Source organism: Micropterus salmoides, unplaced genomic scaffold (genome assembly GCF_014851395.1).
Source record: "Micropterus salmoides isolate LMB-PRFRI ecotype aquatic unplaced genomic scaffold, ASM1485139v1 Ms_hic_scaffold_11, whole genome shotgun sequence".
NCBI lineage: Eukaryota > Metazoa > Chordata > Actinopteri > Centrarchiformes > Centrarchidae > Micropterus > Micropterus salmoides.
The window spans coordinates 17,305,600-17,333,193 of NW_024040152.1; the positions used below are offsets into that span (position 1 = coordinate 17,305,600).

The following is a 27,594-nucleotide window of genomic DNA, read 5'->3' on the forward strand; positions in this document are numbered from 1 at the left end:
CCTTACAGCCATAGGTGAAGGTAACCCGTGCACCTGATAGGCCAGGGAAATAGTCTGAACAATCCAGTTGCTGATCGTGTGTTTGGAAGCGGGGAGCCCAGCCTTGGGGGACCCGAAACACACCAGCAACTGGTCTGCTTTCCTCCACCGGGAAGACCTCAGAGTGTAAATACTCAGTGCCGATGAAGAGCAGAGCAGATGAAGTCGAGGACGACATCTTGATACCGAACCGCTAATTCTCGAGACTGGGCGGGGCCTTGCGTGGGTCCCCGGTGGCAGATCCTGCCGACAGCCAATGGTATGTGAGCCAAAGCGCCTGCCGACTATGGCCCCTCGGGGCAGGCAGCATGGCACGTGCTTGCTGGAGGCTAGCGTGTCCCGAGCACTGCACCCGTTGCCTGAGCTGCCGCGATGGAGGGGACCTCGGTCGCCCTCTCTCGGGGGGGGGGGTTAACCGCCTTGCCAAACAGGCCAGAAGTCTCGATCGGTGCGTCAAGGAGAAAGGGCTTCTCTTTCTCCTGGATGCTCTTAGTGATAAGTCTGTAGCTCGGCGGAGCTCAGCAATATCCTCCTCAGAGGGGCCTGCTCCCAAGTCTATGTGCTTCAGCAGATGGGCCTGGTATGCCTGCAAAACCGCCATTGTGTGTAGGCTTGCACCAGCCCAGCACGCCGCCATGTAAGCTTTGCCCACCAAAGCAGATGTCATACGACATGGCTTGGTAGGTAGCGCCGGCTCTTTGAGGGATGATGCATGACCGGGCAAAAGATAGCTAGCTAAAGCATCCTCAACCCGGGGCATCATCCCATAGCCAAACCCCTTGACTCCCGCTACGTCACTATAGACCCGGAGCGGGGGAGTAGTCAGACGAGCTGAGAAGGGCTTATCCCAGGACTTGCACAACTCATCATGCAAGTCTGGAAAAAACGGCAGAGAACGGCGCTGCAGAAAGCGCTCATCCAGTTTGCTCGTAGCATGTGTCTCTGGTACATCCTGCGGCCAATCGAGCTGGAGCTTGCTCACTGCCCGCGTCACCACCTCTAGGAGTTCGTCATAGCTGGGCGCCGACTGATGACGCTACGCTTTTCTCTCCCGGAAGTCTTCCTTCTCCATGATGCTAAGCACGTCCAGCTCCTCAGAGCCGGATAGCTGCAGTCTCTCCTGGCTCATACCTCGAGCAGGAGAATCCACGAAGCAGGCTCCCAAACGAGACCGAGGGGAGTCAGAGTCAGCAGACGAGACATGGGAAGCCTCAGCAATCCCGATGCCGTCAGAGATGTCGCGCTTGGAGCCCCATGACCGAAGCCGCTGCGCCGCCTCAGCGACCGCCGGGCCCGATCCATGGGGAGAGCGCATCCTGCGAGGGACCTCAGCACCCTCAGGGGCAGGGCCTCGCAATGGCCGCAAGCAGCCCCCTCGACAGCTGCCTGGGCATGCGGCATCTCCAAACAGGAAACACACAGGGCATGAGTGTCACCCGCAATGATGTAACGTGGGCACGGGAAAACACATCGCCTGAATTGCTCACCAGCCATCTCTCTGTCTGCCATCCTTCCAGGTAAGAGTTGGATACTTGTAGTCTTTCTAAACATGCCAGAGTGCCTGCTGAATAGAAAAGAGCTAATGTGTCCTGTGTGCCGGCGTGCTTATATACGCCTCCAGTTACGCCGTCACACGCTACCGTTCTAGCAACACCAATACGATTGGAGTAGTTTCATTCATGTTTCAGCCCTGCCACGCCCAGAGGCGTTCCCATAGTGTCATCACCGACGCAGTTCGAGTTCCCTCGAAGGGGAACTCATCTGGTCATTAACGGGAGCTCCTAAAATTTTATTATGAGATCTTAAAAATATATACAATTTATATAGCTCTATAAGACTGAAACAAACTGACACAACACAGGCTATCATACAACAATATTACACCACTTATATTCATCCAGAGAACAGGGTTGGGACACATGAATCATCTCTCTGTCACTCTCTGTCAAGGGACCCCAGATATCTCTGAAAACAGAGCCAGCCAGATAATCTCTTCATTCTTTGAAGATGACTTTCTCTTTCAACTTCTAGTGCCTCAGCATTATCCTGCTTCCTGTTATGGGGCTTGTTTCACCCAAGAACACATGGGTGAATTGGTAAAATACCCAATATGCATAATGCTGGACCCTCAACTCTCGTTTCCAGTATGCTAATACATTTGACAATAGATGACCAGAAGTCTGTACCATTTCTATTCAAATTCTTTATCAAGAGGAACTGCTGTGGTCGAGCAAATGGTGACTTACATTAGCATTTTAAAATATATTTTACAAGGAACTGACCACTTGTGTTTGCTTAATATTGACAACAAAGTCACTGTAAAACATTGTAAGCTGGTAAAACCTGAAGAGTTCCCGTGCTGCTTTTAAAATGTGAATCATTTGTTCCTAGTCTTGTGAGTTAAGCTCACTGAACTAAGAACTTATTTCTCACACCCAGAACACTTTGATGGTAAATTGGACCATGCTCCTAAGGTGAGCACCAACATTCTTATAGCAAAAGATGCTGAGGAACGTACCTTGTACAAGCTTCAATACATTAAACAAATTTTGAATCTTCTTCCTTATTTAAGGTGTGAAGAAGTACAATTATCAAAGATTAAAGATCAAAGATCGTTGAAAGATTAAGTAAAATATATATATACATTTTACATATACATTAGGCTACTTGTTTCAACTACATGTTTGCGTACGCAAGATGGCTGCCACGCGTATCCTGCGTTCCTTTGGAGCATAGGTTGTGCACGTCTCCAGAATTTAAGGCAACGCGTCCGCAAGATGCAATGCAGCACATGAACGTTTACTTTGATTCTGCCAACTAGCTGGCTGGCTAGCGACTGACCCCCAAAGTCAATTACCTTTACCCTAACCATCACAGGGTGAGTGCCTAAACCTAAGTAATTGATTATATGCATGTTGACAGGTTAACCCTACAGCTACGCACATTGGCCTCACGACCAACGTGCTAGCAGGCAGGGTTAGCCTCCTTCGTGTTGCTGTGCATTACCACCACCAATCCACTAGATGGCACTGTCACAAAAGAACTACGGTTCCAGGATCGCAGGGGTCCTGAAACTGCAGCCTCTGGTACTGCAGCTATATATATGAAGATTATGTAGCTGCACTACCAGAGGCTGCAGTTTCAGGACCGCAGCAATCCTGGGACCGCAGTTCTAGGACCATAGTTCTTTTGCGAAAGTGCCATCTAGTGGAGTGCGCAGCTGTAGGGTTAACCGGTCGACATGCATATAATCTATAACTTAAGTTTAGGCACACACTCGGTGATGGTTGTGGTTAGGATAACTGGCTTCGGGGGGGCTGTCAAGAGTGACATAGCTAGCTAGCTAGCTGGCACTATCAAAGTAAACAAGGGTCCTAGAAATACAGTTCTGGTCCTAGGATTGCGGTCCTGAAACTGCAGCCTCCGGTACTGCAGCTACATACTACTCACCTGACAGGCAGGTCAGCAGCAATCTACTGTTCCACACACATGCCCAGGTGGGGGCGGTATGCAGTTGGTTTGCCAACCGCCATTAAGCACAAAAGAAGAAGAAGGTCAGCAGCAGTTTTAAAAAAGGAAATACAAGTAAATCAAATGAAATTAATATTGGCCTTTGCTGTACTTTTGCGTTTTAGTTTTGCGCTAATTAGCAAATATTAGCATGCTAAGCTAAATTGTCAGTACTTATGTAGCACCTTTCTAGCCTTCTGACCACTCAAAGCACTTTTACATACACATCACAATTACCCATTCACACACATTCATACACTGATGAAGAGGCTAATGTGTCCACTGCTCATCAGATACAGAAATTAACATTCACACAGCGATGACCGACATCAGGAGCAGTTTGAAGTTCAGTATCTAGCTCAAGCATACTTTAAAATGCAGACTGGAGGACTGAACCGCAGATCTTCTGATTAGTATGCAACCTGCTCTACCTCCTGCGCTACAGCCGCCCCTATTAGCATCACGAGCCAATCTGATATTTCCCTTTGTCTTAAATTTCCTCATAGTGCAACGCAGCTTTGACGGCTGATCTGCATTCACATAACACGGAAGCTGTGGGAAATATCTCCTCTCTACAAAATGATTTGTTTTAGATTTATATTGGTCCTGATGCTCAACAGCTTCTGTGCCTTCTCACAAAGTAAGAATATTTATTTATAGAATATATAGAATATTTATATAAGAATATTTAAATTTACTAGACTTTCTAGTTGTTAACATTCATTGTAATATTATGGGAATGCAAAAATATATGGTATTCTTGAGTGTTGTCAGTTTCTGTATATCAAGAATACAAATGCCTGAAAGAAAAGCAAAAACAGAAGCTGTAACTTTTTGTAAACAATGTATTGTTTTTTCAGTTCCTCATGAAATTGTCTATTTTGTGGGCTGCTTTGTGATTAGCACAACTGATGTACAGTTTGAGTTTGATGGTGAGGAGATTTTATACATGGATTTCCCAAAAGAGGAAACTGTTTACACGGTCCCCAGATTTCTTGATCCTGATCCAAGTCAAGTTTTGGTGGATCAGAATGTACTTAGAGATGCTCTGACAAACAAGGACCTTTGTTTAACACTTACTGCAATCTTTGAAGAGGAAGAGAAAAATCCACCAGAAGAAATAGGTAAGTTACAGGATCTGGGGTGATTGTTTTATCTTATTAAGCAAGTTTTGTTCTGTCTGTAATGATGCTTATGCTTTCCAATTTCCTCCTCAGAGCTTGACTTGAATCAACCCAGTCTTGGACCAGATATTTTCTGTGGAGTGGGCCTGATTCTGGGCTTTTTGGGAATTGCAGTTGGAGTATTTTTAATTGCAAAGGGACACCATGGACAATAATTTCTCTATTGTTTAATATGGCCATCACTGCAAATGAATTCAGTATTGCATCTATTCATATTTAATGAATTATACACAAATACTATGATTTTGGAGTGCAACATTTATAACCGTCTAACCCTTTACAAAAGAGTTATTATGGAAAGCAAGAGGGGGATGAATGGTCCGGTAAAATGCCACTTTCATGGGGACATTCTCCTGTGACTTATACATTACATTTGCCAGACGAAATTCCCCTGTAAGTGGTCATTAGAAATAGAAACATGCACCATACCTTGAAGTGGTCATATTATGCTAATTTTCAGGTTCATAATTTTAGTTAGGGGTTGTACCAGAACAGGTTTACATGGTTTCATTTTCAAAAAACATCATCTTTTTTGTCATACTGCACATTGCTCCAGCTCCTCATTTCACTTTTCACTCATATAAAATCTTTGTTGGGTGTTGCACATGCACACTACCTAAGGACTACTAGCTAATCAGAGACAGAGTAGGGCGGGTCCTGAAAAGCCAGTAAACACGGCTTCGGTTCAGCTGTATACGTTCCCCTTACCAGCTTAGGAACATAGACCGGAGCAAGAGTGGTGAGTTATTCATTTCTAACAAATGTTTCTTTCATCCATAAAGTTTAAACTGAGCACTGTCTCTACATCAAAGTAACAACTTTACGTCCATTCACTGCCAGAGGGTAGTTAGTGTTTGGAAGGGAGAGGAGAGGCAGCAGGCAGATGTCTTGTTACTGTGTGCTGCAGCTCACTATATATAATTATTATTATATTTTTTTTTTTTTTGAGGGCGTGCCTGACTAGCCGCTTGGTGAGCATTATGACGTGTATTTTCTTGTGAACTACAAACGAGCTGTTTTCAGGCAGTTCAGAGCAGTGTTTTTTGTGGGAGATGGGAACTCCCTTTGGGGTGGACTTTTTCACTTTGCAAACCTATTACATGCACAGAAAAGGTATATAATTCAATAAAGGAGATGGAAAAAGCTAAAAAGCATAATATGACCTCTTTAATGAAACACTCCAAGGAGATAATCCATGTAAACCTGCATGTTCTGTTAAATTGGCTTAAAAATAGTTGGTACAAAAGGGAGGGAAACTTGAAATTGAGTTTTATCAAGAGTGTGAAAGAGCCTTATCGTCTGAATGAACATTAGATGTAATACCTTTATGATTTATTTACTGGTGTTTCTGCCTGTAAGTTCTCTGCCTTTATATGATAATGGGACAATATGTTAACCAGCAATGTACAGTAGAAGGAGAGCTTCTGGGTTACCACAGTCACTTATTCAAATGCTTGGCAATGTTTGCTTCTGTTTTGCTACTTTGATATCTGAAAGGAATGTCAAAGTTTATACATACATGTGCTTTATATTGTTTTATTATTCAAATGTAATTAGATGATTCACTATGCTTAAAACTGCTACTATTTGAGTGAAGCAGTAAAAGAACACTTTAAAAATAAAATCAATGAAGCATTTTAAATGTGCAGTGGATGATTATTACTCACACATTAAAACCTTCTGCGGCCAACCAATAATAGCAACTCATACATTGCTTATGAAATAAAAGAGCAACCTTACTAGTAGTGCGTAACATAGTAACAAGTGTGGAGCCATTACAGATAACCACAACAGATAACTTAATTCTACAATAAGATTTGTGACGAAATCAGTAGTTATTTGTGAAAATTACATTTTAATTATGATTGTTGTTATAAAAACCAGATGTCAGCAGTACAAAGTAAGTAAGCATGTTGTTATGTAGGCTACTGCACTGACAGTTTTGAGGGACCTGTTGTTAAGGTTTGTGGTTCAGAGGACTCAGATGCAGACACTGAGACAGCAGTAAAAGGAGAAATTACAGGGGATTTACTGATAATAGTACAGATAATGTGCAAGGGGAATCTCAAGCCGGGAAAGCCTTGTGAGCAAGTAGGCAGCGTGATCTGGACAGACAGGTGGAGACAGGGCAAAAAGAACAAGGCAGACAAAACAAAGCTCGCCTAGTCCCGGACCAGAAAATTGATGATCTGGCGAAGAATGAAGTGCAGAGCCAGGGTTTATGAACTGTAGGGGTTCATTATTTGTGTGGTGGTGTGCTGATTGGCCTGCCAGGAGAGTGAAACTTACTTTTCGCAGAAATAACCTAGTTAGTTTAGCCGCCAGTACTTTTAATGCAGGTGTTGCTTTAGTAAGTTACTTTAGTTTGCCACTATTACGAAATAAAAAAGGATCCAAGTACCTCTTCAACAACTAGTATACTAACTACACTGTAGCGTGGGCAAAGAGAAGGGAAGTAGACATATGACTCAAAATAACAACATGATCATTGAAACTAACCACACTAAAAAAATGCTGTTTATAAATTTGAACCTGAACTTCCTTGTTTCAAGTTTCTGTTTGGATAGCTCTCATTGACATGACAACATGTCTCATGCTCTCAGCTTCTTAACTCTCCTGTTGGCATTTTCAAGAGACGGTAAGACATATGAAAGCAGAATCTCATTGTTTGTGTTGCTGTTCAAGTAAATACGTTAGTCAAATACTTGCTAGAATGTGAAAGTCACAGAGAGACAAGAGACAGACAAACCTTTGTTGACATGTTTAGCTTTAGAGTCTGATGACTGAGAATATCAAATGAACCAGAGAATACAACTAACTATACATATCAGCTAATATCTGTTGGAATTATTCTTACAGATGCTCTCTATGGTCACGCTTTGGTTCGTTGCCAGTTTAGTTCCCATGACGGTCATGATGCTGTGTACCTGGAGCAGTACTACTTCAACAAGATGCTGGCGGTCCAGTACAACAGCACTTTGGGAAAATTGATCGGCTACACGAAGAAAGCAATAGAAGTTGCAGATATTCTTAGCAGGAATCCCAGTTTTGTGCATTTAGGGAAATGGAAAACAGAACGTTGTAAAAGAAACGCCCAAGTGTTTTATAGTGGCCTTCTGAACCCAGGTGATTATCACAGAATATGATGGAAATTGCCATGATGGTTCAGTGTGTTAGATTTAGGGGGCTATATTAGCAGAAAATGATGATAATATTCATTACATAGGTTTTCATTAGTGTCAAGAGACCAAATCCAAATCCAGTTACCTGCCTAAGCACACAGCCCTCTCTAAGCAGGGTTAGCTCTTTTGAATAATTTACTTAAACAGAAGGGTTACAGTGGGTTATTTTCCTCTAGTTGAGCCCTCCGTCAGGCTTAGGTCAGTTGAGACAGCGGGCAGCAAATATCCAGGGATGCTCGTCTGCAGTGTGTACAACTTTTATCCCAAACAAATTTGGGTGACTTGGCAGAGGAATGGAAAGAAGGTGACATCTGATGTGATGTCCACTGATGAACTGTCCAATGGGAATTGGGTCTACCAGATGCACTCCTATCTGGAGTTTACACTCAGACCAGGAGAGAAAATAACCTGCATAGTGGAGCACAGCAGCCTCCTGGAGCTCAAACTTTGTGACTGGGGTAAGAGAGTGTGCATGTGGATAGCTGAAGTAAAATTACCTCAAGCAATGATATATTACCAGTGGTGGAATGAAACTAAGAACATTTACTTAAGTATGGTTCTTAAGTAAAATTTTGAGGTATTTTTATTCTTAGATTTTACATGCAAAGATCAACTTTATATTGACTTAAACATTTAATATGGTTAGTTGTTATAAAATAAACTCCCACACTTTATATAAAATTGTTAAAATGACCAACGTCACAGTAAATCAAAGTATCAGTAATAATTATCCACTAATAGAATATTTAATAATTTAACACTCATGGGGGGAATTTTTCTGAATACTGAGTACTTTTACTTTTGATAGATACACAGTACATTTTGCTGATGATACTTATGTTCTTCTACTTAAGTACAAATGAATAAATGAATGCAGGACTTCTACTTGTAATGAAGTATTTTTACATTGTGGTATTGTTATTTTCACTTACGTAAAGAATATTTTTCCACCTTATAATATATATTAAGTATATTAAGTATTTTAGGTATGATAGCATTATACAATTTCAACTCCTTATCCTTGCTCGTGCAGCAAAAGTAGGTAGAGGAATGGTAGAAGAACCTTTGTGATATCATTTAATGGAAATATGATGCAAGGTTTGTGATAATTGTCTTTTCAGAGCCCATGCCTGAGTTCAAGGTTGGATAAGATTGTTGTTGGGATGGCAAGGCTGTTGTTGGGTCTGGTCTTTGTAGTTGTTGGGCTGATTTACTACAAGATGAAGTCTACTGGTGAGAGATGAATTCTAATTAATATTAACAAGTTTTACTTCTAATGATAGCAGCTCGGACCTCAATGTCACACTTTGTTTGTTTGTTTTTTCTGATTGCAGTGCGGGTTTTGGTGCCAACAACTGAGGTAGGCATTTACATTTAACATAATCTTTCTGTCAGTTTGTCTGACACATTTGTGGCATAATGTCATTAATCTGATTCAATAATCTATCTTCCTACAGGGTTTATATCCAGAGCACACACTTTATGTCGGAGAAGCCTGTTGGGAATCATTCAGAATCCTGTCCTGACCAAATCCAATGGATCAATCTATGTGCTAATTTTTATTCCAATAGATGATTATTTTCTCTGTGACATAAGTGTTTGAAATCATATGTTTATTTGACTACAATAGATGAGTCTAACAGCTCAAAGCAGTGTTGAACAATAAAAACCAAAATCTCAGAGCACAGTAGTTTCCTCTACAATGTTGTTGTCACGATTCGTGTGTGGTGAAGCAGGTTGGAGGACCCAAACGCAGGACACAGAGCGGAGCAGGTATAGTTCAGTGGTTTTAATTAAACAAAAGGTGAGCACACTTACAGACTGAGTGGCTGAAAGACTAAGTCCAAAACAAAGGTTGTCCAACAGAAAACCAAAATCCAAAAACAAGCAGGGAAACATGACGAGTGAGGCTGACGACACGAGAAACACACTGCTACACAGGGTGACAACATACAATGACCCAACAAAGACAAGACAGAAACACCAGGTATATATACACAAGGACTAACAAGCAGGGCAGGAGCAACACAGGTGAAAGACATGAGGCTAACGAGTCACAGGCAGGGAGAGAGAGCAGGGGAAAACAGAGACAGACACGCAGAGGGATCACTGGGGTAACAGACATGACAAGGGTTACCGAACACTAGACGACAGACAAGACAAACCCCCAAAACCCAACAGACCAAAATAACGCTAACTAAACGCAAAAGTGCAAAACACAGCATGGCAGACAGGCAGAGTGTGACAGTTGTGGCCAGTGTTAATATCTGCTCTTCTCTAATAAGTTATTTGAGCTCATAGTGACAAACCCACCTTCTGCATTTCCCCTCAAACTTGAGCCTTTTAGCCTCTTTTTTGCTAGCCAGCTGTTTTTGTGAGCCTGTACATAGACACAGCAGCTTTGAGCTAAATGCTAATGTCAGCATGCTAACATACGGGTAATAGACTACCATACTTACCATTTTCACCATCTTAGTTTAGCATGTTACCATTAAACACAACTACAGCTGAGGCTGATGGCAATGTCATTATTTTCTCCCTGAGAATAACTGGATGAATAAACATTTGGTGGCGCTAGACTACTAGGAAAGATCATGGAGATTACTCTAGATTGGGCTGAAAAATAAAACTTTTTAATTGAAATGACTCAAACTGCTGTATTAAGTTGAGTCCACTAAATTCCTTGCTAGCTCTTGTGTTTGTGTCAAAAAAACTTATAAAAGAACATTGGCCTCTATTGATGAGTTACAATCTGGCTGTATAGCAGGTAAGTGTTTTGCACACAAGTTTAGATTAGTCCTGGATTTATTTCGTCACTGATATGAAGTAGCTCTTTCTTTTGCCATGCTCTTTGTTTCATCTCTGCACCCGAACACTTTTACTCCAGTTCACTCCATAATGCCATCCTCATCATCCCATCCAAAAATTGTGTAGCATGCATGGGTCCACAGCTTTATATACTATGGTCCCTAGCTGCAGCATTTGCAGACCGCCAGTGCCACCTGTAGCCCAACATGGGTAAGTTCTTAGAATTACACTAAATACAATAATTGATTTTTTTACCTCTTCATTACATTATTATTACATTGGTAAAATGTTATTTCCTGACAGAGGGCGTTGTTATCAAACACTGCAAAGCTAGACACCCAGTTAACATTCAAAAGTCCTCCAATAAACACACAAGGCTTGACTTTTCTTGTATTTTACTGAAGTTATTTCCTCTTTTGGTTTGGTTTGTAAAACTGAAACATTACAGAATAAGAATATATATTACTACCTGCTAGCTAACAGAGCACATGTTTTACCAAAGCATAAAAACGTTTCTAACATGACATTCCTTACAAATGCAAGTGAAGTGAATTATTTACACATTACTTACAGGCACATAGTCTCCAAGGCAGAAGCGGATTAGAAATACATTCAGCAACATGAATCCAGCACTGTCTTTCTTGCCTTTCTGTGTTCAATTGAAGAGTGTACTTCACTGAATTATTAACTCTGACCAGTAGAGGGCAGCACCCAGCACGAACCCCTGTAATTTCACTTTTTAAGCTCAGTTTTTTAACTTATTCAACTATTAACTCAACTTTAAAGACAGCATAGTGAGTTTGCTTCATAACGCAAAAGGTTTGGTAATATAATTTTATCAAATAAAAAAAACAAGGGTAGTTTCAAAATAAAATATATCCTCTGCTTCAAAAAAGCATGTTTGAACTCCCAGAGGCAGATAACCATTCAACAAAACTGCTGAAACAGAAACTGATCTCTCAGATGGCCTCATCCTGTACTTTTACTTGGACAATGATGCCTGCGCAAAATCTTTAAATATGCACTCTGCCCATTCTGAACCACTTTGGAGAATCAGAACAAACAGGTTAGACCGCTATGTTCCCGTCAACATTTTCATAACAAGGAAGCTATCAATATACATTGTCGACTGCTTCTGATGAAGTGTGGATAGAGCACATGATGATTCATAAAGGACCCGATATTTGACTTCCTCAATTTAACACAAGATGTGGTCATGCAATTGTGTTGCCTGGAACTGACTGGCGAAAGATATGAACATATTTGTTTGGACTGCAGCTCAGAAATGAAGAAGTCTTCACTCGTGATTCTGATGTTCAACACCTTCTGTGCCTTTTCACAAAGTAAGAATAATTTTAAACTGACTACTTTGTTTTTTGTTCTAGTAAGTTAATGGAAACCTTTTTATGGGAAAGTTTTTTAAGTGTCTGTAGAGAATACAAATGCCTGAAGAAAACAGACAAGATCCAACAGAAGCCACTTGCTGTCGTTATAGGTTATACATTTATTCATGTCCTTCTTTTCATCTGTATTGTTTTTCAGTTCCCCATGAACTTGTCTATCTTGTGGGCTGCTTTGACAATGGCACAACGGAGGTACAGCTTGAATTTGATGCTGAGGAGATTTTTCACGTGGATTTTGAAAGACGTGAAGTTGTTTACACTGTACCCAGATTTCTTGTGAATAACCCAAGTGAAATATATGATGATAGGCGTCTATATGGCAATGCTTTGAAAGGCCAGCACGTGTGTCCAGTTGCTGTGGCATTGGGCAAATTGGAGGAAAACAATCCACAGGAAGAAAAAGGTATCTTAATCCCAATATTTTACTCTGTATTGGCGTGATTGATGAAATGCTGATGAAGGTTGTTAATTGTCTTCTGAACCACTAAAGACCCTCCAGAGAGCATCCTCTACCCCGCGGAAGAAGCTCAGCTGGGAGTTGAAAACAGCCTCACCTGCTTTGTGAATCATTTCTACCCACCTGACATCAAAGTCAGCTGGACCAAAAATGGTTGTCCGGTGTCGGAGGGGGTGTCACTCAGTCAGTACTATCCCAATAATGATCAAACCTTCCACCAGTTCTCTACCCTGACATTCACACCAAGGGAGGGGGACATTTACAGCTGCACTGTGGAGCACTCAGCCCTGGACAGGCCTAAAACCAGGCTCTGGGGTGATTGTTTATTCTTGTGAAACCAAATGTAAAAATAATATGATGATTTGCTGTAAAATACTTTTTTGTGTTTGTAATGATGCATTTCCCCCATTTTTTCACAGAACCTGACTTTAGGCATCCCAGTCTTGGACCAGATATTTTCTGTGGAGTGGGCCTGACTCTGGGCTTGTTGGGAGTTGCAGCTGGAACTTTTTTAATGGTTAAGGGACACAATAGGCGTTAACTTCTCTGTTTTAGAGAGGTTATACACATGATGATGATGGTGATGATGATGTTGGTGATGATAATGATGCCAAATGTGAATCTTACACCAACAATTATATTTGAGTCAAACAGAAATTTGCACAGTTTATCATCTTCTAAACCATGATTTGGTTTCAAAGAAAGGTATGAATCAGGCCGTGGCTATGCAGTGGTTATTATTTCTATTTATGGCTTATGCAAGAGTGAATCAAACCAAGAGTTCAACTGTGCAACATTTGCACTGTTGAAAAACATTTGTAAACAATATATTTCTCATCCTTCATCAGCAGTGTTACAACATCATCATTTACATGTGGACATACCTTTATACACAGAACAGACACCACATTATATTTAACTTTAAAGCAAGATTATGTAGGCCTAAATAACACATTCTTCTTAAAGATAAGCTGAATTCATAAGCAATTATATGCATGCTTTCAGTAAGTGTATAGCAAATATATTTCTAGTCTTTTCAACCACTTTTACACTACATCCACACACTGAGCCTAAGAAGGAGAAGCCAGGGATTGAACCACCAACCTTCTGGTAAATGGGCAACTTGCTTGATCCTGAGCCACAGGACGCCTAAGTATTGAGTTAAGCAACTCAGTACACTCGGATTTTGCTGCGACAGCCTGGCTTGGTCTGGTGTGACTAGTAGTTTTTGGTGGCTAATGTAGCTAATTTTAAATAGACAGTTTACTAACTTTTCTGTACTTGTGCTGCTGCTAATTTTAGATATTAACATTATTCTGTGGTTGTCATTTGTGGCCACATCGACTGCTGTTCAGCAGTAGTCTCGCTTTAAATCAAGAACAGGAGTAAAAATTTAATTGAACCATGAATCATCATAGGTCTACTTTGGAACCATAGACTGTATAAAAACTTGAAACTGACCTTTTTTAATGTGTACAGCAACAGTTTGTGTGACAAGGACCAGAAAGTAGCCTTCCCTCAGAGACTGTGGCAGCCTGGCAGCCTGGCAGCAAGGCAGCGACCAGTGGTTCGTGGAGCAGCAAGGCAGAGACCAGTGGTCGGTGTGGCAGCGACCAGACCACATAATTGGCTACAACCCCTTTCTACTCCACAACAATTCAGAGGGGAAATGTACTTTTTAGTCGACTACATCTATCTGACAGCTTTGCTTACTGATAACTTTACAGATTAGATTTCACATACTAAAACATATGATGAGTTTATAAAATATGATGCAATGCCACAGATGAAACTCTCCAAGAGTAATTCAACTAAGCTTCTACATCAGCTACAAAATTTAAAATTCATCGTAATGCATCAATAATGAAAATGCAATAATAATATATAATAAATCTCTGACATGGGCCATTCTGCTGCATAATGTATACTTTTACTTTTGTTCAATTAAGCACCAAAGTACCCAACTAGCATTTTGAAATCAAATTATAAATCACTTTAATAGTTAATATGAAATTGGACAAAATGAATGTAAGTGGTGTCACTACAGATGACTGGAACACTTTAGACCTGCAGTGCAGATTATGTGGCACACATACTTTGTGCCAAACCTCAAAGCACACAATTACAGGACATAAAACAAAACATGTCACATGATGACAGTGAACTTTCAGCATAAAACAGGAAATAACTAAACAAAACCTAAAACCTTTAACAATCTGCCTGCTGCTTCACTTCCTCATTTTCAGCGTGACCTTCCGATTTTCTGGATGTCTTTTCATTTGTCACCATGCGTATTCACACATTTTTACTGCTGTGTCTGCTCCTACTATTTTCAAGAGCAGGTAAGTAACATTAAATAAAAGCTGTTATTGTTTTTAATTATGTTGCCGTTCAAAAAAGCACATAGCCTTTTTCACAATACCAAATATGCTGTCGCTACTATATAGCCTAAATAAAAAAGCTGCTGCATCATATGTTGTAGCCGCTGTGAGTTTCATGAAAATAGAAAATTCACAACTTTCTAAATCAAACCTTCTTGTTTGGCTTTATGTTACAGACGCTCTCTTCGGTTACTGTTTGATGCGTTGGCAGTTTACTTCCTCTGATGATTGTGTTTATCTGGGGCAAATCTACTTTAATAAGGTGCTTCTGGGTCAGTACAACAGCACTTTGGGAAAGTTCATTGGCTACACGAAGAAAACAAAAGAAATTGCAGATGGCCTCAACAAAAACCCAGCTTATTTGGAACAAGAAAAGCAGAATTTGGAGCGCTGCAAAACCTACATCTCAATGGCATCTGATAACCTTTTAAAACCAGGTGATGTTTTTGGTAATCGCAGTTGAAACTCTGGCAGCGATTGCTGCTTGAAGTGCAGTTTACCATTTATAGAGACCTAAATATGAACTTAGGCCTACTTGGTAGATTACTATAAATCACACATCCTACACAGCCTACAACAAGTGAAGAGAGGTTAGGAAATAAGGAGGTAAGAACTTTGTGTTTAAGAGATACTAAACCGCACGTCAGCAGGGGTGGGAATTAGGAAAAAAGCGAGTTAGAAAGGTTGCCTACATTGTCACGCTCCGTTTTGAACTGGATAACCTTCTACTTTTACTTTTAACGCGAGTATTTTTGGGTCAGTAATATAGCCTACTTTACTACCTTCGCTATATTTGCCATTTGATCATACCTTCGTTACAGTTGGTCTGTTGTCTAGGATACTCTCCTGCCTAACTGCGACAGGAGAGGTTTAACTGGTGCGCTCCAGCCAACATTTTACAAATTCAGTCAAATATGTTTTAACTCAAACGTTTGGTTGTCCCACTAATGTAAACCAAATCCAGTAAGTGTACACTGTGCCACTGGTGGCGGCAGTGTTGGAAAGCAGCCTCCTATCGCCCTTGTACAAGCTGCAGAAATACTTTCAATTATAGGCCTAATCAATGGCGTAGCCTATTCTAACAAGGACCACACCAACATGAGGTATAAAGCAGTTTATTCGGATAAGAGTAGGCTATTTATGACGGAGGGGTCGAGGACGGAAGGATAAAAGGGGGTTGTTGAGGGTTCAGTGGCCGGTGTAGCTAGGAACCTGGGGGTCGAGACTCAGGGTGGGGGCTCTTCTGGAAGAGCGGCTTACTTACACATCGTCGCCTCTTGTGGTTCCTGTGGTAGAAAGAAAGAAAGACAGTACTTAGTGGAAGTATCGACTATAACATGCATGAAACTGATGTTGCTTTCACTCAGCAGGCTACAAGCTATCAAATATATTTGAGAAAAAGGGAGAGTAAATGGATGATAAACACACATGGTGGGCTTTTTACGCGTCACGAGCATGTCTCCGTTTGCCCTACTTCATGCAACACCGCGTTGCTCCTGTGTTATTGCCACAATAATTATTTGCGTTGTAAAAAATTATGTTCATATGCTTTATGAAAAATTTGATTAACAATTAATTTCAAAGCAAGTCGTTTGGTTGGCTGCAGGTCCATGTCAAGATAACAAAAGATACAGGCAACAATAGGCAATCATATTGCACAGGTGCTATATTTCTGAACATTAATTAGGCCTATAGGCCTACATTTTTCTGTGTTTTTACCAACTTTCTTTGAAAAGCATGCTAATGAAATCTTAAGTGTTACTGAAACTGTCACGTTATTGGTGCATAACAAGTGGATTAGATAAAGTCTATAATTTCACACCAACTTGTTTTGTCTGTGGGTTAATATTTTCTAGTTGAGCCCTCTGTCAGGCTGAGGTCAGTTGAAGCAGCAGGCAGCAAACATCCTGGCATGCTTGTCTGCAGTATGTACGATTTTTACCCCAAGCAAATCAGGGTGACGTGGCTGAGGAACGGAAAGGAGGTGGCATCTGATGTGACGTCCACTGATGAACTGCCCAGTGGGAATTGGCTCTACCAGATGCACTCCTATCTGGAGTTTACACCCAGACCAGGAGAGAAAATCACCTGTATGGTGGAGCACGCCAGCCTCATGGAGCCCAAGCTTTATGACTGGGGTAAGAGAGTGACAGGAGGTGTGTGGTTTGACAGGTTAGATTGGATTAACTTAAATGTTATAAATGCAAAAGTTTATTGTACCTCATTTGGTTGTTAACAATAAAAACATTCCACTTTAACAGAGACAATTTTATTTGAATGGATTAGAAGACTTAATAATCATTAACAGACAGTAAATCTGAAATAGTGTTTGTGATTCATGTGTTTTCAGACCCAAAACCTGAGTCAGAGAGGAACAAAATTGCTGTCGGGTCAGCAGGGCTACTGCTGGGTCTCGTGTTTTTTCTTCCTGGGCTGATTTGCTACACTAAGAAGAACACCACTGGTGAGAGACAAGACCAAGTTAACCAAACAAGTCTTCTCAATAAAATTCTTTAAACCTCCAATGTTAACAACTCAGGCAAACAGTGTGTATTGGGCCCCATTTAAACACAGAAACAACATTCTGATTTGATTATACATAATGGGCAGGGCCGTGCAGAGACCTTTGGAAGGGCAGGTGCTCAAAGTATAAAAGGGGCACATGGAACAAGGATTTAAATAGGGCTGTTGTCAAAATGTTGATCCAGAAATATATTGTTATGTATTCCTTGCTGATATGCGTATACTGATGCTTCTGTATCGATACATCAGCAAATGCTGTGACACAGTTTTTAAAAAGAAACACAGGGAATACCAAGCTCTAGCTTTAAAACATTGTGGGCTGACATAACTTATAGGGAACCGTTGTTGTTGAGGGGTTGCTGGGGATGCTGCTGCTGCTGTTGTTGTTGCTGCTGATACTACTGGAGGTGATCTGTGACTAGATTTATTATAACAAACAAAGGATATATATTAGATAATTTAACAAATATGAGCCCGTGACAAGATGTAAAGATTGCTGACAGTGTTTGGGACTGGCTCACTATAACTGACCTGCTGTAGTGCTGCAGCCGTTGCCAAGGCTGACTGCTACGAGAAAATAACAGGGAGATGCTCACAGAAACTGCTGCACACCAAGAGCTGCAGGTAGAGAAAATAAGATACCAGGTTCAAAAAAGTGTGGGAAATAATCTGAGAAGGAAACGGTACTGGGAGAAAGGACGAAGTTGGCCAAGGCAGGGGTAAGAGTGATACTAATCTATAGACAGGGGTGCGTGTGTGTGTGTCTACAGGCAATATTTTGATAATGATTTTATATATTGCATTGTGAATCTGAGATGTATTTTGATTTTGATTGACTATCTGTCTAATAATAAATCTAAATAAATAAATAATAACCATGACAGAGTAGAATTTACCTTTCACATTAACATTTCATACCTTTGTCTGAAACCTAATAGGGCCATTTCTTCTTCAGTCTTTACTTTAATGTCAGGAATATTATTTATTTTACATTAACAGTGACATTTTTATATGTATTTCCAGTTATTTAGTTAATATAGTAGGTTTGCTTTTGTAACAGTTAAAATGCAGGATAACTATATTCCAATACTGTTCTGAATGAAATGATCATTTAAAAACGGGCTGATAAGTAAGCTATAAGTCCGAGGGAATAAGTATCAGTATCAACGTTGGTATTACCAATGGTATTATAATTATTTTAAGGCACACTACATTTTTTATTAAGCTACTGTAATAATCCTAGTTCAAGTGAATGGTTTTTAGTCAAATTACATAAAAAATACCAGACCTCGCAACGCCTGTGAAACTTTTCTCCCTCAAACAGCAAGAACGAAGTGAACAGAGCACCTTTGTTTATCTGTGTATATAAGTAAGGTTAGCTGTTGGCACAGTGTTAGCCGGCAGCTAACGTTACTTCTACAGGCAACACACAACAATATACAACTACTGTGCTGCTCTCTTTGCGTCTTTCTGGCAACATAAATCAAACAACCCACAACAAACACATTGAGGTAAACCCCTCTTACCGGCGGAATCGCAGGTGTCCGCAGTGCTGCTGAATCACTAACGGTGTCTGAACGAGAGGGTTCGTCACGGATGAGGTGATCAGGTGAAAGGTCATAATGTGGGTCATTTTATTTAGCCTACTGCGAAATTAAGAATTATTCATTCATTTTATTTCAATAGTTTGATTGGGCCTTCACAAAAGGACCTTTGTAATTTTTAATTTTTAAAATAAAGAAATAGACAAAAAATGTTATTGGCAAAAGGGCACCTTGGGCATCAAAGCGCAAAAGGGCAGGAGCTCAAGCACCCATTGCACCCCCCTCTGCACGTGTCTCATAATGGGCCAGATTTACTAAAGGTTTGCGTGAGTAAAAACGTGTGAAAACTCGATATCACCAGCAAATTAACATGTAAGCTGATCTACTAACGGTGCAGGCAGAATGACGTCTTCCAAAAGTGTAAGATAGCACCTGTTGTTCATTCCTACTATAGGCTACCTTAATGAATATGCAGGTGCAAATCAAGTACTGCGCAGAGATGGCTGCTGTGTTGCCAGAAAGAGACAGGCGTAATGAAAGAAAACGTAGAGAAATTAATAATATTAGCCTAGATATTTTATTCTATAAATACAATTATTTTATTTATTCGATGAACTGTATGAATAGAATTTTATTTTTATTTTTATTTTTATTTTTTTGTATTTTCCTTTAACTTTGGCAGTACTGTTAACATTCATGCCAATAAAGCAAATTTCGTTTCAACCTGACTTTTGTCCGTGAGATGGAAGAATTCAGAAAGTTGCGTGGCGCTGCGGAGAGCCCGCATGGATCATGCATAAAATCCTTCTTGCCAGAGGAAACGACCACCAACTGTTAACAGTGCGCCGGTCGTAATAGCGGCACAACCCACTGTAGGTGGGAGAGGGAGTGGGGCGTTGCGGGCGTAGCCTACATGACCAGGTATAGGAGATCGCGGAGCGACCGGCCACGCTGCGGACGGTCGGTCATAGTTCCCTCTGGCTGGATGAAGCACGATCTGCTGACTTTTCCTCACGTCTGGGTCATTCCAGCATAGCTTTTTCCGCTGGGGTTTCCCAAAGCAGTTTTTCAGGTGTTCTGTCCAATCTTAGGCAGGATGGCCAGGTATACGATTTTCACATACTCGGGACGCACTGAATGAAACAAAACAATGTTTTTACGCTGTGGCTGCTTTCCCTTCCGACTCTCCATGGCGGAAACCATTAAAACACGCAAAAACCTCATTTAAATAGCCTACTCCCACCTCCATTGTGTTTGCTCCTGTTGTCATCTACGCAATAATTCTTAGTAAATCACACACAACAAGTAATTTTTACGTGGAATATTTTAAAATGCACACGCAATTAGTAGGCCTACTCTTTATTCGGGTAGTGTTACCACCTGAAAAAAAGCTGTTTCATTGCATCACTGTTGGGAGTTGTCTGAAGTGCAATACATAGACGTCCCTGCATCAATGCATTTCTGTCGGAACAGATTTATTGATTCATTATCCTTTAAATTTCATAGAGCATGAAAGTAAACACAGCCACATCCATACATATCCATCAGAGTTAATGTACAGTAGCACTTTAGCTACAGCACACCAAATTCTTGTGACTCAAAATCAATTGTGTGTGAATTTGCTTTTTGTTTTTGTTCTAGGGCGGGTGTTGGTGCCAGCAAGTTAAGGTAGCCTGCCACTTTGGCTGTAAGATTTGTAACACAAGTGGAAATGTGAATTGATGATCTGATCATGGAAACCAAAATGGCAGAGAATCGAATGAATGAGAATGTTTCTATGTTGAGAAATTCACAAAGTTCTCAATGAGCAAAATAGGTTCAGTCAATTCTGGGTAGGTTTATGTACCTATTTATGCTGTATCTATAGGAATGATGATGTAATGTTAACTTTATGAAAAGCAAGCTTCATTTTATTTGGGGGATATAGTTCTATATATAATATCTTGTCAAACCTAAAGTTTCTTTCGCACTGTACAAATATATTATGAGTTAAGAGATCTTATTTCCATGTCTAAACCCTGAAATATTCTGGTGTTCAGATGATCAAAAATGGGAATGTTTGTTTAATTCTGAATGAACTTGACTTTGTCTCAAAAACCCGGACAAGAAGGCAATATATGGGCTACTATTTAAGTTATTTAAGTACTATGATTTGTCCAATACTATACTGTCGTAAATGTATTTTATTTTTTAAATGTATATTTTGTTTTGGACAATGAAGGTCTAAAGACCTGAATGTAAACATATTTAAATTAAATTATAATTTGTAGCAAAGTATTTTTGGACTTTTTTATTGTTAGAAAATGTATATGCAGTACTGCAGTCCTGAAATTTTAAAAGAAAAATCTCATACGGAATACAAATTTGCTCTGTAAATCACTTGTTTTGACTCTTTTTTGTTTCATTATGGCACCCCCTTAGCAGGCTGTATATTTCTTCCACAGAATACCATTAGTTTGTCTACGTAGATGTAAAGTCAACATTTTATCAAAAGCAGACCAGAAGGTCACACTAAGCCAGATGGCAGCCTGCTACACAACACAAGAGCCACAGACTTTGAACAACCCACAGTAGCTGATAAAGTTTCCTTCTTATCTAAATCAACAACAAACATGAACACACATTTTGTCCTGTACCTTAGTTTGTCAGACAAGCAACCATACATTCACCAGTAAAAAGTGCACTAATATTAGGACTAACCTTTTTTGTTTTGCAGTCTTAGGGATAATCAAACTATACTTATAGCATAATTGATATTTGAGAAAAAATTACTAAAGCTCATGGGATTATAACATTTTGATATTTATTGGTATGTTACAGATTCCGTTGTCTAATTCCAACCAAACAGAGATAAATTCCTATTAACATGTTAACAAACCTTAAACTTTAGCTTTTTTTTTGGCCTGCTGCTGTTAATCTTATTGTCTAAAGTGGGTAAGAAACATTGAAATTCAAGTAGTTGCTGTTGTTTATTTGTGTTGCTGGTCACATTAGTACAATTACATTATGTAACCAAACCAAAGGCTGCTAATAGCATTGTTTGGGCAGGAACAGAAGGTTTTGTGCCATCAAGACTATAACTATCACTTGAATCTATTATACTCCAGACCTCTGAACCTATGTGTACCACTAGTGAACAGCGTATACGTCTTGGCTTTGTTCAGTCTTTTCACTCGGGGTTTAGTTTTTGCCCTTCTTACCAAGATCTAGTTGAGCAGGTAAATTGCTTTCTACCACACCAATGCATATTCATATTTATCAAATTAAACTATGAAGACAACTAATACTTGAATTCATTTTGCAGATCCTCTCCTTTTTCAAACAGTCAGTTTAATTCCAACAATTCGTTCATGATGCTCTTCCCAGGAGCAGTAGTACTGAGACAAGATATTTATAGGACAATACATCAGCACTTTAAGAAAATTTAATGGCATTACAGAAAAAGCAAAGGATAGACACCTAGTACAAGAAGTACAGATACCTACAACAAAAATCCTTAAATTGTTGCACAACAGAGAAGGGGATTGAACTGAGAATTGCAAAAACCACATAACTCACACTTGTAATGTGTTTATGAAGCCAGGTGAGTCAAAGAAATTTCTCAAATCAAGTGTGCATAAAATCTACACTGATTAAAGGATGTGTTATTTCATGTTAATATTTTTGTGATTTGTGTATTTCTAGTCGAACCGTATATCAGGCTGAGGTAAGTTGAGGCAGCAAAAGCAAACCTCCAGGCATGCTCGTCTTTGGTGTGTACAACTTTTATCCCAAACGAATCAGTGAAGTGGCTGAAAAATGGAAAGCAGGTGCAGGTGTTTGCTGTAATATCCACTGAGAAAATGTCCAATGGGAACTTGCTCTACCAGATCCACTCCCATCTAGAGTAGGCTATACACCCATACTCTAGAGACCTGTATGGTGGAGCATGCCAGCCTCATGGAGTCCAAGCTTTATGACTCTTCACCTTCTGGTGGAGGTAAGATGAGAAGACTTCAGGAAGTTACTGTCCCCAGTCAAGAAATAGTCTGCCACATACTCATTCATAAAAAAGTGAATAATGGTTTTACACTTAGTTTTTTATACAGATTAAACACACAAGATATTAACATGTTTATTTGTAAGCTTTTTTTAAAATCCGCCATTCTGATATACAAGCAATATTCTTTTTTTCTTCTTTTCAGAAACACTTAACATAAACAATGATTATCCCTAACATTTGTTGTGTAGTTCTGAGGCCTCACCAAGATTACATGACATAATTCAGTTTATAAATAGCCTAAATTTTTGTATTGTTATAAATTGGGGGGAGGTTTTTGTGTGTGTGTGGGGGGGGGCCTCACAAACAAGATGTGACATTAGTGGGCTGTATCCCTCAATAAGGTTAGACAGATCGGATACACTTACCTTGTTTAGTCACTCATACATACATACATACAAAATATAAATCAGCTAGTAAAGATACACTGTTAAGCTACCTAGCACTGAAGTGGTGAAATTAGCCCCACCTCTACTGGCTGCAACATTCAATGATGTACACATTAATGCATCACTAGTTATAATCCAGTATGATAAGATACATTATTGTGAAAGAGACCATTGTGCATTAAGAATGCTTTTTTCTTTCAGTACTTTAAGAAGCCTATATTTTGAGACTAGTTATTCTGGGAATTAATGTACTTTTACTTTAGTAAGATTTCAAATGCAGGAATTTTATTTGTTACAGAATATTTCTACACTGTGGTACTGCTACTTTTATTGTGTAGGCTACTTCTTTCATCACTGTTTAAATCTGCCCAAAAGGTTCGGACCTGTGTGTCAACATTGTCTATAAGACAGCGTCCAGGGTTTTAATGCCCAATCCACTACTTATGTTTTTGCGCATGCGCATTCTGGAATAATGAGCCGATTTGGGATCTATTTTGTTTTTCTCTTCTTGTTCATTAAAAGCCCGAGTTTGATCCTATTCTTGTGTTTCGCCATTTATGTTTACATTCATTACAGAACAAGATAAAAAAAGAGGAGAAAGATATGAAAGGAAACATCTGATCTATTTGGCCTCCATCCTATCAGAAGACAGTGGCATTTCTTCTCACCGCTCATGTGTTTTACAAGCACGTCAAGGGATCTCTCGTCCTTGTCTCTGTAGCTCTGAATGGCGTCAATCTGCAGTGATGGAGTGTGCTGTTCCCGTCTCGGAGGTCGTGCCAAAACAATAGGCCTAATCAAAACAACGGACAGGGCAGCTCGGTTACGTTACCGAACAGCGATAAGAGGCGTGAGATAGCCACGATAAGAGGCAGTTATAAACACACAGATACAGGATGCCTGGGAACAGTCTGCGTCTGACGACCACAGCGAAGGACTCTGCAAAACAATTGGTAAGATTTAAAGACCTATTTGAAGCTTGTAGGACACTGTTTACTTTGGTAGATTAAATAAGCTGAACTGTCTTTAAATGTGTGACTTTTATCTTTTGTTATTATTTGTTTGTGGTTATTTACTCTTTATTGGCCACTTGGGTCCCTTTTACTCTATTCTAACTTATTATCTCTAGTTTACCTTTTTCTACTCTACCTTACCCAGTGGTGGAAAGTACATTTACTCAAATTTGAGGTACTTGTACTTTTTAATTTCAAGTTGCTTTATACTCCACTACATTTCAGAGGCAATATACCTTTCACTCCACTGTATTTATGTGACAGCTATAGTTAGTAGTTACCTTGCAGGTTAAGCTTTTGAAAACCTCTATGAAATGTGTATACATGCAAAAACAGTCAATTAAAACTATAAACAAAAAACACCTATAATTAGCTCCAGCCTCAGTGAAACAACGCTGTTTAAATTTGAATGCATCAGTAATAATTAATAATATTTGTAACAATAAAACTTTGACAGAAACCATTTTTCCTGAATTATGGGGATTTGTACTCATATTTTTTTTTTTATTGTGCTTATTGACTTTTACTCAAGTATAGTTTTGAAGGGAAATTTGTAAGTACTTTTACAGAGTGATATTGCTACTTTTACATAAGTATGTGATACTTCTTCCTTCCTTCCTTTCTACCACTGACCTTACCTTTCTGCTCTTCTATTTTACTTCACTCTGTTCTACCTTACAATTTCTCTACTCTACTTGAGTCCACTCCACCTTTTCTATAATTACCTTAGACTACTGATCCATCTACTCTACACCACTTCACTACCTTCTCTGTTGTCCTCTACCCTAAATCTATTCTGCCTTCCTGGACTTACCTTATTCCACTCTCCTCTACTTTACTTATTATACTTTATACCATCTGACCATGTTCTACTTTAATCTACTTTACTCCACCTTAGTATTGTAGTCAAGACCGCCCAAACCAAGTCAAGACCAAGAAAAGAGTTTATGGAGACCGAGACAAGACCAAGACTGTTAGGGGCTGAGACCAGTCGAGACCAAGACCGAGGTAGGGCGAGACCGAGTCAAGACCAAGACCAGTTCTCCACATTACATGACACACAATAAAATGTGGAACGAGATCATAGGTGCTTCTCAGACTGATCTGAAAGATCCACATACCTATTAAAACACCCACATACAAAAACTAAGAGCTGAAATCAACGTAAGCATCTTTATTCAACACTCCTTTTCCATGTTTACCATCGCGGTTACCAAGAACGGTCTCGAGTACCACAACACTACTCCACCTTACTTTCCTTTTCTCTCCTTATAATCTACCTTCTCTTTGTTGTCTGCTACTTTAATCTACTTTCCACTATACCTGACTCTACTCTGCACTGCCTGTTCATATTCTTACCTCTCTCTAACTTTACACTCTTAAGCGTGTATGAAAAAAAAAAACATGAACTAATCATAAAAAGCATCATTAGTTCCCCTTTTCATTTCAGCATAAAACGTCACCAACATAATGGACTTTTACCACAAATAAATTGTAAACTAAAAGGCTGGAAAAGTCACACTTCTTTATTGTGGAAATTACTGTGTGTTTTCCTTTGTGTGTTTATTTGTCTGTCTTCTCCACAGTTCTTCGTTGACAACACTTAGACGTGTGTTCAGCTGTATAGTCTGTTTGTACCAATGGGTCTCTCACTGTCAGTGTGGCCGTACAGCAGGGCAGACGACAGCCCTGCCTCCTCTTCATCAGCTTTCCTTTCGCTGGCTGCTCCAACCTCCTCTCGCCTCGAGGTCACTCTGAACTCCTCTCCGGTCACTCCAGGAGACGGTCGCTCGCACTGGAGCACAGTCCACCGCTCTCCTCACTTCCTGCTGTCTGCCTGCAAACAAGAAGTGACACGTTCACCTGTTGAGCGGAGCAGCGATGGGGTGAGGGCGGAGATGGGGGTGAAGAGTGGGCTTCATGTCTGGGAGGTGCTGTGGAGCCCCAAACACAGAGGGAGTCATGCCGTCTTGGGCGTCTCCTGGCAGAACTGCCCTTTGCAGGCCTCAGGGTACAACGTGCTGGTGGGTGGAGACTTGCAGTCCTGGGGCTGGGAGCTCAAAACTAATCAGCTGTGGCATGCTGGACAGATTCTGGGACTTTATCCAGGAACGAGGAAGAGGTGTCACTCTGAGGCTGCTGAGTCTCCCACTCCATTACACACAAAGGCGGCAGAGACACCTCTCCCCATTCCTGAGCGCATCCTTCTAGTCCTGGACGCAGATGCAGGGACTGTGGGATTCATTGTTGCCGGCAGCTTCCTCGGCGTGGCTTTTAAAGACCTTCCTAGTAGAGTGGAGCTGTTCCCGGCAGTGAGCAGCGTGAGAGGAGGAGCCAGCATACGACTACGATACCTGAACGGTGCCACACGTGAGTGTCATGTTTTACGCAAATCAGCTTTGGTTAGATCTGATTGGTTCTTACAACACATAAGCTAACAGAGTTTTTCTTTCTCTCTCCTTCCCAGGTGATCCCCCTGCCCTGATGGCTTTATGTGGACTGTCAATTCAACATTTTTTAGGGCAACAAAGGCAGAATCAAATGCACAAACTGCCTCTACCCTCTTGTCTCCAACACTACCTGCTTTCTAGTCAGTAACACTTAAGCATATGTACACACACACACAATAGGAAACATTTTGTAAACTGTACCAAGAATTTACAGAACATTTCCTTTTGATATGAAAAATTATGTACATAATTATTTCTTATTTATTAAAATGTAAAATATACACAGTTCACTGATAATATTTTGACAGGTGTTTACACAGTGAGTTGGGAGGATATTATACTGCTGTTTCTTATTTTACACATGTGAAAGAAGTTAGCCTTCAGAGCTTTTTTTTCCTAAACCTAACCTAATTTTGTTGTCTAAATCTAACCAAGTAGTAAGTAACCTGAGGGCAAAAGCATTCTTTATTTTACTCATTAATAACTCCCAAATAAACTGTATATATTGAATTTCTGAATTCATTTGTACTGCTCTATGAACAAACTGATTAAATTAATTTGTATCTGACTCAGATTCCTGGCTGCTAGCTCAGCTGCTACAGTGCCAATTCCTTTAACTTTTTAATTAAAGTAGCCTATTTATCATGTTTTTTCCAACGGCCAGACTTAAGA

The 27,594-nt window shown here is 40.1% G+C and overlaps 3 protein-coding genes and 1 long non-coding RNA gene across 7 annotated transcripts; all 4 read left to right on the forward strand.

Moving 5' to 3' along the window:
• The first annotated feature begins 8,486 nt into the window (after window positions 1-8,486).
• LOC119897647 lies at window positions 8,487-9,615 on the forward strand. Its single transcript, XR_005443414.1, has 3 exons — window positions 8,487-9,148; window positions 9,250-9,275; window positions 9,373-9,615. It is a non-coding gene; the product is annotated as an uncharacterized LOC119897647 (long non-coding RNA).
• A 1,981-nt stretch (window positions 9,616-11,596) lies between these two features.
• On the forward strand, window positions 11,597-13,299 carry LOC119897642 (HLA class II histocompatibility antigen, DP alpha 1 chain-like). 2 transcript variants are annotated; one of them, XM_038711495.1, is made up of 5 exons: window positions 11,985-12,066; window positions 12,266-12,318; window positions 12,435-12,529; window positions 12,617-12,898; window positions 13,003-13,299. In XM_038711495.1, exons 2-5 carry the CDS (start codon window positions 12,272-12,274, stop codon window positions 13,122-13,124), a joined length of 546 nt encoding a protein of 181 aa, XP_038567423.1. In that variant the 5' UTR covers window positions 11,985-12,066; window positions 12,266-12,271; the 3' UTR covers window positions 13,125-13,299. The 2 variants fall into 2 exon arrangements, with proteins under 2 accessions (XP_038567422.1, XP_038567423.1); XM_038711494.1 differs by having other exon boundaries at window positions 11,597-12,066; window positions 12,266-12,529.
• Window positions 13,300-13,455: 156 nt separating this feature from the next.
• Window positions 13,456-21,308, forward strand: LOC119897643 (H-2 class II histocompatibility antigen, E-S beta chain-like). 2 transcript variants are annotated; one of them, XM_038711498.1, is made up of 5 exons: window positions 13,456-14,925; window positions 15,141-15,401; window positions 16,821-17,102; window positions 17,315-17,428; window positions 20,673-21,308. In XM_038711498.1, the coding sequence occupies exons 1-5, from the start codon at window positions 14,871-14,873 to the stop codon at window positions 20,696-20,698; spliced, it is 738 nt and encodes a 245-aa protein (XP_038567426.1). In that variant the 5' UTR covers window positions 13,456-14,870; the 3' UTR covers window positions 20,699-21,308. The 2 variants fall into 2 exon arrangements, with proteins under 2 accessions (XP_038567426.1, XP_038567424.1); XM_038711496.1 differs by lacking the exon at window positions 20,673-21,308 and having other exon boundaries at window positions 17,315-18,128.
• Window positions 21,309-23,413: 2,105 nt separating this feature from the next.
• Window positions 23,414-27,490, forward strand: LOC119897640 (SPRY domain-containing SOCS box protein 1). 2 transcript variants are annotated; one of them, XM_038711492.1, is made up of 3 exons: window positions 23,414-24,412; window positions 26,059-26,842; window positions 26,940-27,490. In XM_038711492.1, exons 2-3 carry the CDS (start codon window positions 26,113-26,115, stop codon window positions 27,068-27,070), a joined length of 861 nt encoding a protein of 286 aa, XP_038567420.1. In that variant the 5' UTR covers window positions 23,414-24,412; window positions 26,059-26,112; the 3' UTR covers window positions 27,071-27,490. The 2 variants fall into 2 exon arrangements, with proteins under 2 accessions (XP_038567420.1, XP_038567421.1); XM_038711493.1 differs by lacking the exon at window positions 23,414-24,412 and adding an exon at window positions 25,421-25,480.
• Window positions 27,491-27,594: the final 104 nt, after the last annotated feature.